Raw genomic sequence first — 15,689 nt, 5'->3', positions numbered from 1 at the left:
TGTTGAGTTCAAGCCCCCCTTCCGGCTCTGTGCTAACAGCTCAGAGCCTGGAGCCTGCCTCAGATTGTGTCTCCCTCTCTCTGTTGCCGCCCCGCTTGCTCTCCCTCACTCTCTCTCCCTCTCAAAATGAAATAAAGATTAAAAAATTTTTTAAAATGGGGGGCTGAACTATGATAACCCCAACCGCCTCAAAGTTCAATTTTAATTACTTATTAAATACACAAACATTTTGGGGGGGGTGGCAGGTGTAAAAATGTAGTTTTTACTTCTCTTTCAAACCCTGTTTCCAGATGTCTCGGGGTTTTCTCTCATAGGAGGCTGAACTAGCCTACCAGGTTCAACCACTCTACCACGACCCCCCGGGTGTGCTCTGCAGCGATGACCCCCTGGGTGTGCTCTGCAGCGACGAAGCGCATTGGGAATGGCAGGGCAGGAGTGTGACTAGTTGAACTACAGACAGGAAAAAAGGGAAAAGGGAAGGATCCAGACTGATAGGGGAGAAGGGGGTAAGGCATATGAAAAGAAAGTGCAAGGAAGAGGCAGCGTCGGGTTGAGGTTGGCTTCACTGTCCTTCAATTTTGGACACCGGTGGTGAGCTTTTGGCGGCAGGGACGGGCCCTGCTGCCTCTGCATGTCGCTCCTGGGCTCTCGGGTATTGCAAAAGGACTGCAAGGTCTGGAGCGGGTTCTGGGCGTAGAGCACCGAAGGCTCGACTTCGCGGGGAGGTTCTCCCTGCACCCACGTGTGCTTCAGTCCTTCTCCCCTCGCCCTGGAAGGCGGATTACATCATGCCAACCTGAGCAGCCCGGCCAGTTTTTCCATTTCAAACTCCTGTTCTCTGAAACGTCAACTCTCTCTCCTTAGGTAAACCAGGATGTAGCTCTAATGTTTCTCAGTCACCATTAGCGACCAGGGAGGGCACTCCAGGATGCGTCTCATTTTAGCGATGAGACTCTTAATGACCCAGGGCGCCACTTTTTCTAGCGTTTATGAGCTACAGCTACACAGGAACGCACGGCCATCAGGGGCTGTTGCTGCGCCAAGCCCCTCGGCTGGACACACGCGACAAACACGACTGGGAACATCCTCAGCGTAGCCAGGAGGGCGACCCCGGGAGTAACGGCGGTGCCAAGGGGCTACTCCAGCGTGCTGCGCCTGCGCAGTCACCAGGCAGCGCCTCCCTGCGGGGCGTACTCACAACGCGGCGCGCCCTATCAGGCGGCCGCAGGGAGCGCGCCCGCGGCCTCGCCCTCCCTCGCCCCTCCCCTCTCTCGTCTCCATCCTGCCTCCGACAGAGGCTGGGAGATCCGGCGCACAGCTCTCCGCCCCCGCGTGCCCCTACACGCTCCGGCGCGCGTGCGCAGAGGCGATCCGCAGGGCTAGGGCGCGAGGGAAGGGCGGGCGTACGTCCTTGCGTGCGTCTCAGGCAGCGCGCACGCCGGCGTGAGAGGGCACGGGGAAAAGGTGGCTCTGGCCGGGGCGGCTCGGCTTCCTGTGGCTATGTAGTTGAGCTTGTCGGCTCGGGGTCCTCCTTCACTGCCACCGCCGCGTCCCGGCACGGAGTTTCTGCTCTGGAGGGAGACTGTCCTTACGCCTGCCGCACTCCCTCGACGGCAGAGCTTGCTCGCTCGCCCGTGGGAGCGTCCCGGCCGAGCAGCCCTGAGGGGGGAGGGGAGGCCATTTTGTCCCGACCGACTCCCCGGAACCGGGCGGAGCGGCTGGGAGAGGCTGCGGAGCCGCGGTCGCCGCCCTCGGAGGCACCGGACGCCGCCACCGTCGGGGGGCTTCCTCGACGAGGACGTTCACAGGTCGCCCGCGCCCTCTCGAGCCCTCGGTTTTCCCACGCTTCCCCAGTCCTCTGGCCTGAGAACGCCCGAGTGAGGAGTTGGCTGTAGTGAGAGGGACCGATCCCTTGGGGCCGCCGGCGGCGAGAGCCTGAGCCGCTCCTCCCAATGGCGAAGAAGACGTACGACCTGCTTTTCAAGCTGCTCCTGATCGGAGACTCGGGAGTGGGGAAGACCTGCGTCCTTTTTCGTTTTTCGGATGATGCCTTCAATACCACCTTTATTTCCACCATAGGTAAGACCCGTGGGAAGATGGTGTACGGTCTGGGTAGCTGCAAACCGTGTCTTTTACTCCAGACATCTTGCTTCCCGTAATAAATGCCTTTGTTTCAGTGATTCCGATTCCAAGCGACAGCCCTAAGTTGCTGTTTGAATCGACATCGAGCTTGCTGGGGCGGGGTCTCCTCCTGCTTTCCATCCTGTCTTTTGCTTTCAGTCTCCTACTCTGCTCGGTGCCCGTGATGCAAAATATGCAGCATTAGCCACGTTCCAGAATGCTGTTTCTTTAAGCGACTGCACTGGCTTTTTCCATATTTGTGTGGCGTTACTAGATGCACGATACTTGTAAGGGATTTATTTTAGTGGTTGGGACTGAAGCCGTAGGTCATTTGGTAAAGGCCTGAATTTGTACTTAAGGGCAAAGAGAAGATTCTATGTGGTCATAACTTAGAGTAAACTTGAGGGTTTGTGTGAGGAATAATTAAAGCAAATTAGAGGGGAAAAGTGAGTTCCCCCGCGTTGACTAATCCATTGATGTGTCAAACAATCGGAGGCTCTTCGTGCTTGGGGTGGGACTCCGTGGCATGTTTGCCTCACAGTGCTTTTCCAGACGGCAGCTGAAGCAGTAACCCAAGGGAGATGATCAGTTTTTGCCCTCAGCCCCGAAAGATTGAAGTTCTATCTTTGACTTTACGCTAGAATTTACAGGGAAACATTTGGCCAGTCCTAGCAGTAGAACTTCGAATGTGCTTTCACCTTGTGTTTCAGAATTACTTAGTGTGGAAGTAAGAACTAAAGATTGACCTTTTTAGTCGGTTTCTCATTTTGGAAAAGAAAAGCGAAGGCTCTGGGGAAGTCCCTTTGGATTCTGATTAGAATATTTAGTGGCAGTAACACGACTTGTGTTAAATGAATTGTATGTGAAAAACGTCTCCCCCTACCACCAAAACGCAAGAAGTATCTTAAAGGATAAATGGTTGCCTCTGTCATTTGGAACCCAGCACTCAGCATTGGGGCAGTGCAGTGAGACCCAATCCGAAACGTGACTAATTTTATATTTGAGATGATTTTAAAAAGCAACTGCAGCCTTCCCTGAACTCTGGGAATTGTCAAAATTAAGCTGATTTCAGTTTATAGCATTACTGGAATGGTTGATTTTGATTTCTCATGTCAGCATTTTTGCTAGCTATTTAATTCATTCTTACGAAATTATACCGAAATTAAGTTGGGCAAATGATAATTTTAAGTAGATTTTAATTTTACTCTTCTGTCTTTTGGGATGGGTGGGAGACACTGCAATCATTATTGCACGTGTATCGTACTATTTTCTTGACCTGTCATAAATTTCGTGAAATTTAGAACTTGTTTTCTGCTTGTGGATTAGCACTTCCTACCACTAAGTTTGCTTTTAATATGCCACCACTTTTAGCTGTAGCTGGGTGGGTCACGTGGCCAGATAGCTCAGCAAATATTTATTGAGCACCTGATGCTGGGCACGGTTTTAGGTACCGTAAATGGTGAACACCCTGGACCCCTTGAGCAGTCTAGTGAGGACAGTCACAACAGAGCGTGGGAAGTGCTACAAAGGGATGAACATAGGGAGGAGGGGTGGCCAGCCGAAATCATGGGGAATCTGAGTAGGCTTGCATGGAGATGATATCTGAAATGAAGCCTGAAGGACGTAGGATTGGACCAGGGAAATGGGATAGGGCCTAGAAATTCTGGAAGAGGGAGCATAGTATAAACCTTTAGCAAGATCAAGATCAACTTTAACCTGCCATTGAGAAGGGTGGGAAGGGTAGGAAGCAGTGCAGTAAGCTCCATCCATTGTAGTCTTTTTGTAATGGGTACATACCCACAACTGGAACCCAATCCTAGGAGATAATGACACAGTCTTGTGTAGTCTTTTTAGTTTGTTTGTTTTTAAGTTTTATTTACTTATTTAGTAGTCTCTATACCAGCATGGGGCTCAAACTCTCAACCTCAGGATCAAGAGTTGCATGCTCTTCTAACTTCCAGCTAGGCACCCTTTGTGTAGTCCTTTTATTAGGGAAAATGTGTGGTGGTGGTTCTGGTTAGAGCCTGCTTGGTTGGAGTCCTACTTCCACAGGCTGTGGGACTTTGGCAAGTTACTTAACCTCTGTGTGCTTCAATTTCTTCATTTTATTTTTTTAAGCTTATTATTTATTTTTGAGAGAGAACACTCAAGCAGTGAAGGGACAGAGACAGAGAATCCCAAGCAGGCTCCGCACTGTCAGTGCAGAGCCTGATGCAGGGCTTGATCTCCTGAGTTGCGAGATCATGAATTGAGCTGAAATCAAGAGTTGGATGCTTAAGCAACTGAGCCACCCAGATGCCTTTCACTTTCTTCTTTAAATAGAATCTGCTACATAGGGTAGTTGTGAGGATTTTATGGGTCAGTGAGAGTAAAGCATCTAGCATGGTGCCAGGCATACTGTAGGAGCAGAGTGCTTATTAGCTAGATATAGAATACATGAACCTTTGGCTGTTGAAGTATGGCAGAACAAGTTACTTTATGGATTGAATGCCTTGTGCACAGTGCTCTCTCAAATACTTGTTAGTCTCTGCTAAACAATTTCACGTTAGACTCTGAAACTTTCATATTTTGATATAAAAATATTTGGTATGTTCGGTGTTTTGACATAAGGGATAGGTTAAAGAGTGTGAACTGAGAAGTGAATAAATATAAAATTCTAAGTATAGTTCCAACAGATACTGCATGTATCACTCTGTGTGCAGGTTTAGAAGTCTATTAAACCAGTGTTGTTTAAAATAAATAGAATGTGAGGCGCCTGGGTGGCTCAGTCAGTTGGGCGTCCGACTTCGGCTCAGGTCATGATCTCACAGTTCGTGGGTTCAAGCCCCGCATCGGGCTCTGTGCTGAACGCTTGCTCAAGAGCCTGGAGCCTGCTTTGTATTCTGTGTCTCCTTCTCTCTCTGTCCCTCCCCCGCTCACGCTCTGTCTCACTCTGTCTCTCAAAAATAAATAAGTGTAAAAATAAATAGAATGTGAGCCACATATTTTTTGGTATTAAAAAAGTAAAGAAAGGTATTTTTTTTAACATTAAAAAAGTAAAAGAAGAGTTTAATAATGTTTGGAAAAGACATTTTAAGGTTTATTTAGTTTTGAGAGAGAGAGAAAGAGACAGAGTGTGAGCAGTGGAGGGACAGGGAGAAAGGAGGACACAGAATCCGAATCAGGTTCCAGGCTCTGAGCTGTCAGCACTGAACCCCACGTGGAGCTCAAACTCAAACTGTGACATCATGACCTGAGCCGAAGTCAGAAGTCCAGCCGACTGAGCCATCCGGGCGCCCCAGAATTTAATAATGTTTTAATTCATTTTACCCCAAATGGTATCATTTTATCATCTAATCAATATTAAAAAGTTGTTGAAATATTTTATATTGTTTTTCTTCATTGTTATGTTATACACTTTAATTTCAATTTAGGTTTGGCACGTTTCAAGTGCTTAAAGTCCCATGTGGCTGGTGGCTACCATATTGGACAGTGCATGTCTGAACAGTTTGAACTAGCTAGTTGGCTAATGGGCAGGGGACTAGAAATGATTTTGAATGTATGCTATTTTTTTACTTTTTAAAAAATTAAAAAAATTTTATTAGTTTATTAGGGTTATTTCTTTAGTTTTTTTTTTTAATCTAAAGCATTCACTAATTATGAATGATAGTGAAATTTGAGTTGTCAGTTAACTGTTAAAACCTCTTGAGGTTTGAGTAAGTAGTTACCTTGCTAAGTGAGTATTCAGAAATAAATAGAAGTAGGTATTCACAAGGACCAAACTGCCAATAAAAGGCAGGCCCTCCTTATTTCCGGTGGAATCATTTTAGTTGTTTATTGGTCACTGGTTCTTAGAAGAAAGAATTTTTATAGGCTTACTATGCCCATAGTGCTCACAAAGACTACAGTATTTAAGTTTTCTGTGTACTTTCAATTCCCACATGTTTATAGCAGAAATTATGTATGATATTTATGGTCAGATTTATTGCAGTGTTGCAGAAACAAATTACTGAGAAGTTCCACACTCACCATTCTCAAAGTGAATCCAAGGGCATTAGAATATAAGCTGCACAAGGGCAGAGATTTATTTATTTATTTATTTTTGCTGATAGAGGCTCAGCACCTAGAAGAGTCTCTTTTAATGGGTGCATGATAAATAATGAATGAAAACAGGGAGACAAGTAATACAGTCAGGATCCTCTAATATAGGGGCTAGTTTTATTTTAATATTTTCCTTTCTGTCTGCTTTCTGAGCGTTATATATGTGAAGTATATTGGGATCAGATTTTGCTTAAGAATAATAGCTATTTGGCTAATAGAGTAATTTTAGTGTAAAACTGCTCTTGGAAATTGAAAGATTGTTTGAGAAATATTTGCTAAAGAGAGCTATGGTTTTGAATGTGTAAATTTCAGTGGTCGATTTGGTTATATGACCTCTTGGCAGTATGAGGTCAGGAAAATATTACCCTTTATTTTATTTTTATTTTTTTAATGTTTATTTATTTTTGAGAGAGAGACAGACAGACTGTGAGCGAGGGAGGGGCAGAGAAAGAGAGGGAGACACAGAATCTGAAGCAGGCTCCAGGCCCTGAGCTGTCAGCACAGAGCCCACCCCAGGGTTTGAACCCAGGAACTGTGAGATCATGACCTGAGCTGAAGTCGGACGCCCAACCGACTGAGCCACCCAGGCACCCCTATAAACATTACCCTTTAATAGTAGTTACATGGACTTGTCCTAAGGCAGAAATTTTTAGTGGGCTGTCGAATGTGGTACTTTTTGGTATTGTTAATGGCTCATTCCATGCCTAGGTGTATTGTTACCTTTTCCGAAGGGAGTTATCTTTTGTTGGGAAATGGAATGTCTGGGCTCCATGCAAGAAGGTAAATTGGTAAAGGTTCTTGCCCCTGGGAGAGGTACAATGAATGCTTTCTTTTTGTTGTCTTTCTGAGTGTTTTTGCTAAGCTTTGTTAGAGTAGGATGGTTCCACTAACCTGCATTTAAGAATTGGTTGATTTAATTGAACTGAGCCCATTTATGGGGAGACTTTTTAGAGAAATGAGCAAAACTCCTATCATATTAAACATGTCTGGACTTTGCTGTGATTCTCAGTCAGTTGCTCATGCTGCAGGAATGCCAAGGTGCCTAAAGAATCTTTCATTTCAGCACCTACCTTTAGGATTGATTAAAAACCATCCAGACATTTTTCCTGAAGAAAATATACAGATGGCCAGTAAGCACCTGAAAAGTTGTTCAGCATCACTAATAATTAGGGAAATGCAATTCAAAACTACTGTGAGTTGTTACTTCACATCATTAGGATGACTGACTTATATCAAAAAGGAACTTTGTCAAGGGTACCTGGGTGGCTCAGTTGGTTAAGCGTTAAGACCCTTGAAATCTGCTCAGGTAGTGATCTTTCGGTTTGAGATTGATACCTGCATTGGGCTCCATGCTGAGTGTGGAGCCTGCTTGGGAGTCTCTCTCTCCCTCTCTGTCTGCTTCTCCCCTGCCCACGTGCTCTCTCTCTCTCTCTCTCTCTCTCGCTCGCTCTCAAAATAAACAAACATTAAAAAAAAAATGAAACTTTGTCATACAGTTACCTGTTCAAGTTTTTTCAGTTCTTTTGGGTATAGACCAAGAGGTGGAATTTCTGAATCATGTGGAATTCTACTTTTAAGTTTTTGAGAAACCACCATATTGTTTTCCACAGCTGGACTCTTTTGTATTCCTACTGTCACTGCACCAGGGTTCCAATTTCTCCACATCCTCATCAAACTTACTATCTAGCAACAGTATTCACAGTAGCCAAATAGTGGAAACAACCCAAATGCCCACATGAATGAATACACAAAATGTAGTATTATGTACATAGAGTAGAATATTACTCAGCCTTAAAAAGGAATGAAATTCTGGCATATGCAACTACATGGATACCTTAAAAACTCGTTGCTAAGTGAAACAAGCCAGAACAAAATAAAGGACGAATATTGTATGAAATCATTTATATGCGGTACCTAGGACAGGCAAATTCTTAGAGTAAGTAGAGTAGTTGTTACCAGGGCCTGGAGACTGGATAATGGGAGTTATTGCTTAATGTATACAGAATTTCAGTTAATGGGGAATTGTTGCTTAATGGGTACAGAGTTTCAGTTTGGGAAGATGAAAAAGTTGTCGAGATGGTAGTGGTGATGGTTGTATAATTAGAATATGTAATGCCACTGAATTTTATGCTTAAAAAGTGTTAGAATGCACAAAAAGACCAATATTCACTATATGATTGCACTTACATGAGGTATCTAAAGTCTCAAATTCATAGAAACAAAGTAGAATGGTGAAAGGTAGAATGATAGTCCCCCAGGGACTAGGAGAAGGGGGAAATAGGGACTTGTTTAATGGGTGGAGAGTTTTCAGTGTTGTAAGATGAAAAAGTTTTGGAGATCTGTTGCACAGCAATGTGAATATACTTAACGCTACTGTCTTGTATACTTAGAACTTAAGATGGGTAAGTTTTGTTTTTCAAGTTTTATTTATTTATTTTGATGGGGCAGAGGCAGAAGTGGGGGTAGAGAATCCCAACAGGCTCCACTCTGTCAGCGCATAGCCCAACACTGCGCTTGAATTCACCAACCGTGAAATCGTGACCTGAGCTGAAACTAAGTTGGACGCTTAACCGACTGAGCCATCCAGGCAACTCATGATGGTAAATCTTATGGGTATTTTTTACCACAGTTTTAAAAAAATTGGTAAATTTTATGTTAGGTATATTTTACTAAGAATCCAAAAAACAAAAACTACCCGACATTTGGCCCGGTTCTCTATAAGAGCATTTGATCACAGACAGCTCCTCACTGTTGCATGTGACAGCTGCTGTTAACCTGTGGTCTGAGTCAAGAGGATTCTTATGGTACTTTCCCACGCTTTAGTATCACTGGTCTGTACTCTTAGATACAGAAGACAGGTTTGTCTTTTTGTTGTGTGTACTACATGGAGCTCCTTGGGATGTTAGGAAAAAATATATTAATGCAGGAAAAGAAGCCTGCAATTAATTTTAATTCAGGAAACAGACTGGTGAGGTGAAGTAAGTTCCAAAAGATTTTATGGCTAATTAGTGAAAGTGTTTTGACTAGAATCCAGATCCTGTTCTGTCTATGGCCATGTTTCTCATTCTGAGAATTTCATGGTTTTGTTTGAAAAAAAAAAATTAATTATGGATAATTCTCCTATTCATCAATTTCTGTTTGAAAAATGGAGTTGCACAGTTGTGTTTTTGTTTTTGTTGTTGTTTTGGCAGGAGTGAGGGTAACATGTATCAGCACCAAATATCAAGGGGTTTGTTCAGGTTACTTGTTCTTTGCAAACCTAGAGCATAACAGAGCAGAGCTGAGCTAATGTTAGGGATAATTATTTTCATTTCCAGAATTATAGTGTATAATAGTGTACGTGTATGTTAAAGGAAATACCTACATGCCTGTTTGGTTTGAAAAAGAGAAAGAATGATAGAAATATTGGCAATCTCTTTCAACAGTACCAGTTTGCCCAGTCAGTGCTGTGGTAAGAGTTGTAATTAATAGAGAACTGTAAGAGCTTGTTAAGTGTTGATTTACAAAATAGAAACTGTTATTTGCATTAAAATGTAAATTGCTAAAGATATAGTTTGTATAAAAATGAAATATAAATTAGCTAAAGAGATATGCATGGGAAAATTGCTTATGGAGTTGGTTAGGTCATAAAGGAAGAGTTGAAAGAAGCTACAGAGAATGTTAATAGAACATTTTCTAAACCTGTAAGACTGATCAAAGTCTTGTAAAGATCATAGATTTGCTTCCTTCAAATAGATGAGTATCGGGGGTGGGGGGGAATGAAATCCTTTTTTTTTTCCTTGAAGATTTTATTTTTAGGTAATTAGGTAATCTCTCCATCCAACATGGGACTTGAGTTTAACAACCCAAGACCAAGAGTCACATATCCTACCTACTGAGCCAGCCAAGTGCCCTTGGAATAAGTTTTTAAAATTTGAATTATAAGATAAAGACTTAATGGTTAGAATAAAATATTAGTGCAGAAAACTTACCTGAAGAGAAATCTGAAATGAGAAAAAAATTTCTTTGAAAACAGTACTGCATATTTTGAATTACAAGCAAAAGTGATTGCTTGATGTTTCATTCTTTCCAGAGATGAAAAATAATTTGTTTTTTGAGGAAAAGAGCCGCTGGTGGTGGAACACAGAGTTTCCAGTGTGACCGAGAAACAGAGCATCCAAGGTTGTAAAGCATTAGAAAAAGGAAAATTCTGGAGACCCAAATAGTACAGTGTATCAAAATCAGAACAGAAGAGCAGTGTTGATTTGTTTCTTTCATATCAATAGCAATGCATATGCAGACTTTTTTAAATAGAATTTTTTTGTTAAGGCAATTGTAGATTCACATGCAGTTATAAAAATTAATACAGTGGGAATTCTTGTACATTCTGCCCAGTTTGTCTGAATGGAAACATTTCTTGAAACTGTAGTATAATATCACAACCAGGATATTGACATCTGGCATGTTACATCAATCTTATTTACATTTACATACATACATTACATATTTATGTTTTCTCAGTTTTGTTTTCATTTGTGTGTATGTTTTATTTTTTTTATTTTTATTTTTTTTTTAATATTTTTTATTTATTTCTAGGAGAGAGAGAGAGAGACAGCGTGAGCAGGGGAGGGTCAGAGAGAGAGGGAGTCACAGACTGAAACAGGCTACAGGCTCTGAGCTGGCAGTCAGCACAGAGCCCGATGCGGGGCTCGAACCCACGAACCACGAGATCATGACCTAAGCGAAAGTCGGACGCTTAACCGACTAAGCCACCCAGGCGCCCCTTGTGTGTATGTTTTAAATTCTCTATAGATTTATCACTTGTGTAGGTTAATGTAGCCACCACCACAGGAAAGATACCGAACAGTTCCAAGGGGCAAAGATCCCTAGTGTTCTTTTAACTATACTCTACCCCGCCCCCGTTTATCTCCTCCAGAACTTTGTTTTCCATTTATAAAGTTTTGTCATTTTGTAAATGTTATATAAATGGATTGTACAGGGGATAACTTTGAGGATTGGCTTTTATTCACACAGCATAATTCTCTGGAGTCACCCAAGTTGTTGTGTATATTAGTAGTTCTTTTTTATTGTGTAGTATTATTCCATGGTATGTATTCACCACAGTTTGTTTAAGCGTTCACCTGTTGAGGAACATCCTTGCTTATTCCATTTTTTGGCTGTTGTAAATAAAGCTGTTATGAATATTTGTGTATAGGTTTTTATATGATCGTAAGTTTTCATTTCTCTGGGATAAAAATGCCCAATAGTATAATTACTGGGTCATATGGTAATTGCGTGTTTAGTTTTATAAGAAACTACCAAACTGTTTCCGGAATGGCTGTACTATTTTACGTTCCCACCTGCCGTGTGTGAGTGATCTAGTTTCTCTGCATCCTCACCAGCATTTGGTGGTGTTACTATTTTGTATTTTGCTATTCTGGTATGTGTATGGTGATATTCTCATTGTGGTTTTAATTTGCATTTCCCTGCTTGCCAGGGGTGTTGAAAAATCTTTTTAGGTCCTTATTTACCATCTTTGTATCTTCTGATGAAATGTCTGTTCATGTCAGTTGCCCATTTTCTTTGTTTTTTACTGTTGAGTTTGAGAGTTCTTTATACATTTTATTTGCTTGTTTATTTATAGTTTATTTTGAGAGGGAGAGAGAAAGTGGGAGTGGGGGAAGGGGAGAGAGAGAATCCCAAGCAGGCTCCATATTGTCAGTGCAGAGTCCAATCGATGTGGGGCTCAAAATCACGAACCGTGAGATCATGACCTGAGCTGAAGTCAGACCTTTAACCGACTGAGTCATCCAGGCGCCCCTCTTTATACATTTTGGATACTAGTCTTTTGTCGGATTCATGGTTTTCAGATATTTTCTCCTCATGTATATCTTGTCTCTTCTTCATTATGTGGATACTCGTAGAGCAGTTTTAATTTTGATGAAGTCTAATTAATTTTTCTTTTTTTGAATCATGCTTTTGGTGTCTAAGAACTCTGTTTAGTTCTAGATCCTGAAGATTTTCTTCCATGGTGTTTTCTAAGTTCTGTAGTTTTACATTTTACACGTGAGCCTGCTATCTATTTTGAGTTAATTTTTGTATATGGTGTGAGGTTTAGGTTGAAGTTTCTCTTCTTTGGCTATGAAATGGATATCCAGTTGCTCAGGTATCATTTATTGAATGTACAGACTTTTTTTTTTAATGTTTTATTTATTTCTGAGAGAGAGAGAGAGAGAGACAGAATCTGAAACAGGCTCCAGGCTCTGAGCTAGCTGTCAGCACAGAGCCTGACGCGGGGCTTGAACCCACAGACCATGAGATCATGACCTGAGCTGAAGTTGGACGCATAACCGACTGAGCCACCTAGGCGCCCCAGAGACTTTTTTTTTAATCTCATAATTAGGTGATACAGATGTTCTGAAGACTTCAGACATTCTGTATGTATAAGAGTGAAAGTTGACTTAAGTGACTCTTTTATAATAGCAGTTTATACTCTGAAAGATTTTTAAAATTTTTACTAGTGATACATAGTTGAAATTAAATACTGGTAGAAGATTTATAGTAATGACAAAAGAAATCTCTCGTCCCATCCCTCTCCATCCCCAGTCTTGCTCTTCAGAGGCATCCTCTAGCTCTTCTGTTACACACTTACATATGTTTATTTTTTTGGTTTGGTTTTGTTTTTGAGAGAGAGAGAGGGAGGGAGGAAAGGAGGCAGTCAGGCGCGGAGGGTGGTGGTGGGGTGGATCATGACCTGAGCTGAAATCACGAGTCAGATGCTCAATTGACTGAGCCACCCAGGCACCCCCTCATTCTGAGTCTTTATCCATTATTCGTGGCCTTGAAGTTTTTAGGTTAAAAAATTTTTTTATTCACTGTTAACAGATTGCACAATGATGTATCTTCGTGGGTGGGATCTTTTTGTTTGTTTTTTTTTATTTTTTAATGTTTTTATTTATTTCTGAGAGAGAGAGAGAGAGAGAGAGCGCGCGCGTGCCAGTGTGAGCAGGGGAGCATCAGAGAGAGAGGGAGTCACGGACTCTGAAACAGGCTCCAGGCTCTGAGCTGGCAGTCAGCACAGAGCCCAATGCGGGGCTCAAATCCACAAACCTCGAGATCATGACCAAAGCGAAAGTCGGACACTTAACCGACTAAGCCACCCAGGCGCCCCTGTATTTTTGCTTTTTGAACAAAGTATAACTCTTTAATGTTAGTCTTCTGAAATTAATATTTGTATTGAAATAGTATTTGATGTATACTATTTTATAAGATAGTGAACACATGTTTCAGCAAATTGATAATCAGAAGATTGTACTGTGTCCCATATATTATAGCACTTGGCATTGAATGGTAAAGTATCTTACTCTTGATTTTGCTGGTGTGAGACCTCCTTGTAAACATCTGTCCTTACAAAGTATGAATATTAAGTTATTCTATCTCTTTATATATTCTTAGTTTTCCAAAAAATGCCTTTGCCTTCCTTAAATCAGAAGTTAAGGAATAAATACAAATAAATACAAATTCTTAAAAATCTAGTAGTCTTTGTATATTTTTGTGTGTGGGGATATATTCTCAGCATAGTAAATGGGCAAGAGTGTTATGGAAGGTAAATAAAATATCAAAATAATTGTTCAAACATTAGTTCTTAGCTTAAGTGAGTAAGAGTTCTAAAAACTTTTTTCTTTTGAAAGATTAAAAACCTATGGAAAAGTTAAGATACTTATTACAGTGAATCCTTTTATATGCTTCTTCTAGATTTGTATAGCCAATATTTTGCTACATTTCCTTTTAGGTCTCTCTTAAGAGAGATTATTTTGTGTATAATGTGTCTGATTCAAAATAGATTAAAGATATATATTTCAAGGAGAATATCATTTTTTGAAAATAAAGTAGGAAATTAAGCTGTAAGCCTTTGCAGTTTATTTATAAGTCTTTGCAGCTATTTATTTTTAAAAAATTGAGATTTTAAAATGTGTTAGGCATCTTCTATGAGCATCAGGGATGCAGTGGTGAGTAATATAGACTTGGTGGCTGCCTTTGTGGAGTTTCAGGTTGGGGTTGGGGGGGGTGTCGAAAAGTACCACAGTACCATCACTTTCTCAGCACCTGAAGTTAGAGTCTGATTGTCAATACATTTGCTGCTCTTCTAAGTCATTTTGTATTGTGAGAAACACAAGTTTTAAGGTACCTAATTTTTCTATTCTGTTTATCTTATGTAATTATGGTTGCTATACCTCAAGAAAGATGTAGTTTCTTTAAGATGGAGAATTTTAACAACCAGCTATAACACTGCTTTTATCTAGGGATTAGTCTTTCAATAGTGCAGTACTTGATGATGTTTTCTTAGTGTCTTACTGACTTTGATTTTCAACACTATTTTATTAACCCCCGAAGCAGTTGAGAAGCAGCATGCATTTGCAGTTTTGTAGGTATCATGAGTAGCCAAAAGAAATGAGACCAGATAGACATTTTGGGAGGAGACCCGAAAATAAAATGAAGACTAAAGATTATGTTATGTTACTATATCTTACATTTGTAGATTTGATGAGTTGATGATTATCAGTGAGAAGAAATTATTTTAAGTAGTTTCTGCCAAGGTAGAACGTGACTAAGTTTTGGGAACTTACATATAATTAGAGTTTAACTTTTGTGGAGTATTTTTTCTGCAAGATACTGAATAGGTGACTTACTATAAAAGTAATAATTTTTTTTTTAAATATTTTTATTTATTCCTAGAAGAGAGAGAGAGAGAGAGACAGCGTGAGCAGGGGAGGGTCAGAGAGAGAGGGAGATACAGGTTCTGAAATAGGCTCCAGGCTCTGCGCTGGCAGTCAGCACAGAGCCCGACGCGGGGCTCGAACCCACGAACTGCGAGATCATGACCTAAGCGAAAGTCGGACGCTTAACCGACTAAGCCACCCAGGCGCCCCTAAACGTAATAATTTCTTATATTCAAAAAAATATTTTAAATTGGGATGATTAATGGAAAAATGAGGCCTGAGGGTGAATATAATCCAAAGAGAAAATTATGAGCCTGGCTAAGGTAAACTTAAGATTTATTTGCCACTTCTCAGGTTCTAGGATTGTTGAGGGGGTTAGCCTTTGAAATGTGAATGAACCAGTTTTGCGGGTAAATAAAAGGATTTTTACATATTGAATGATGCATTTAGAGGAATAATTTCTCTTTAATTTATTTTCTTCTTCTTCTTTTTTTAAGTGTTTGTTTATTTTTGAGACAGAGCATGAGTGGGAGAGGGACTTAAAGAGAGGGAGACCCAGAATCTGAAGCAGGCTTCAGGCTCTGAGCTGTCAGCACAGAGCCTGACACAGGGATTGAACTCACAAACCGTGAGATCATGACCTGAACTGAAGTTGAACGCTCAACTGACTGAGCCACCCAGGTGCCCCAATTTCTGTTTTAAATTGATTCAAAGAGAGTCTGCACAGATACAAGTATGCCAGAGCCATGAATAGCATCTTAGTGAAACTAGCTTCTACCTAACATTTAA

General features: G+C 41.1%; 1 protein-coding gene across 1 annotated transcript in view; it reads left to right on the top strand.

Moving 5' to 3' along the window:
• Nucleotides 1–1,421: 1,421 nt before the first annotated feature.
• Nucleotides 1,422–15,689, top strand: part of RAB10 (RAB10, member RAS oncogene family) — an 82,350-nt gene continuing 68,082 nt past the window's right edge. Inside the window, exon 1 of the mRNA XM_039238341.1 lies at nucleotides 1,422–2,079. Coding sequence (XP_039094272.1) covers nucleotides 1,953–2,079 — 127 coding nt within the window. The 5' untranslated portion in view covers nucleotides 1,422–1,952. The remainder of the gene's footprint in view (nucleotides 2,080–15,689) is intronic.

The sequence above is a fragment of the Hyaena hyaena genome, unplaced genomic scaffold (assembly GCF_003009895.1).
Source record: "Hyaena hyaena isolate Hyena2069 unplaced genomic scaffold, ASM300989v1 scaffold_138, whole genome shotgun sequence".
Lineage (NCBI taxonomy): Eukaryota > Metazoa > Chordata > Mammalia > Carnivora > Hyaenidae > Hyaena > Hyaena hyaena.
This window is presented reverse-complemented; position numbering and strand designations above follow the sequence as displayed.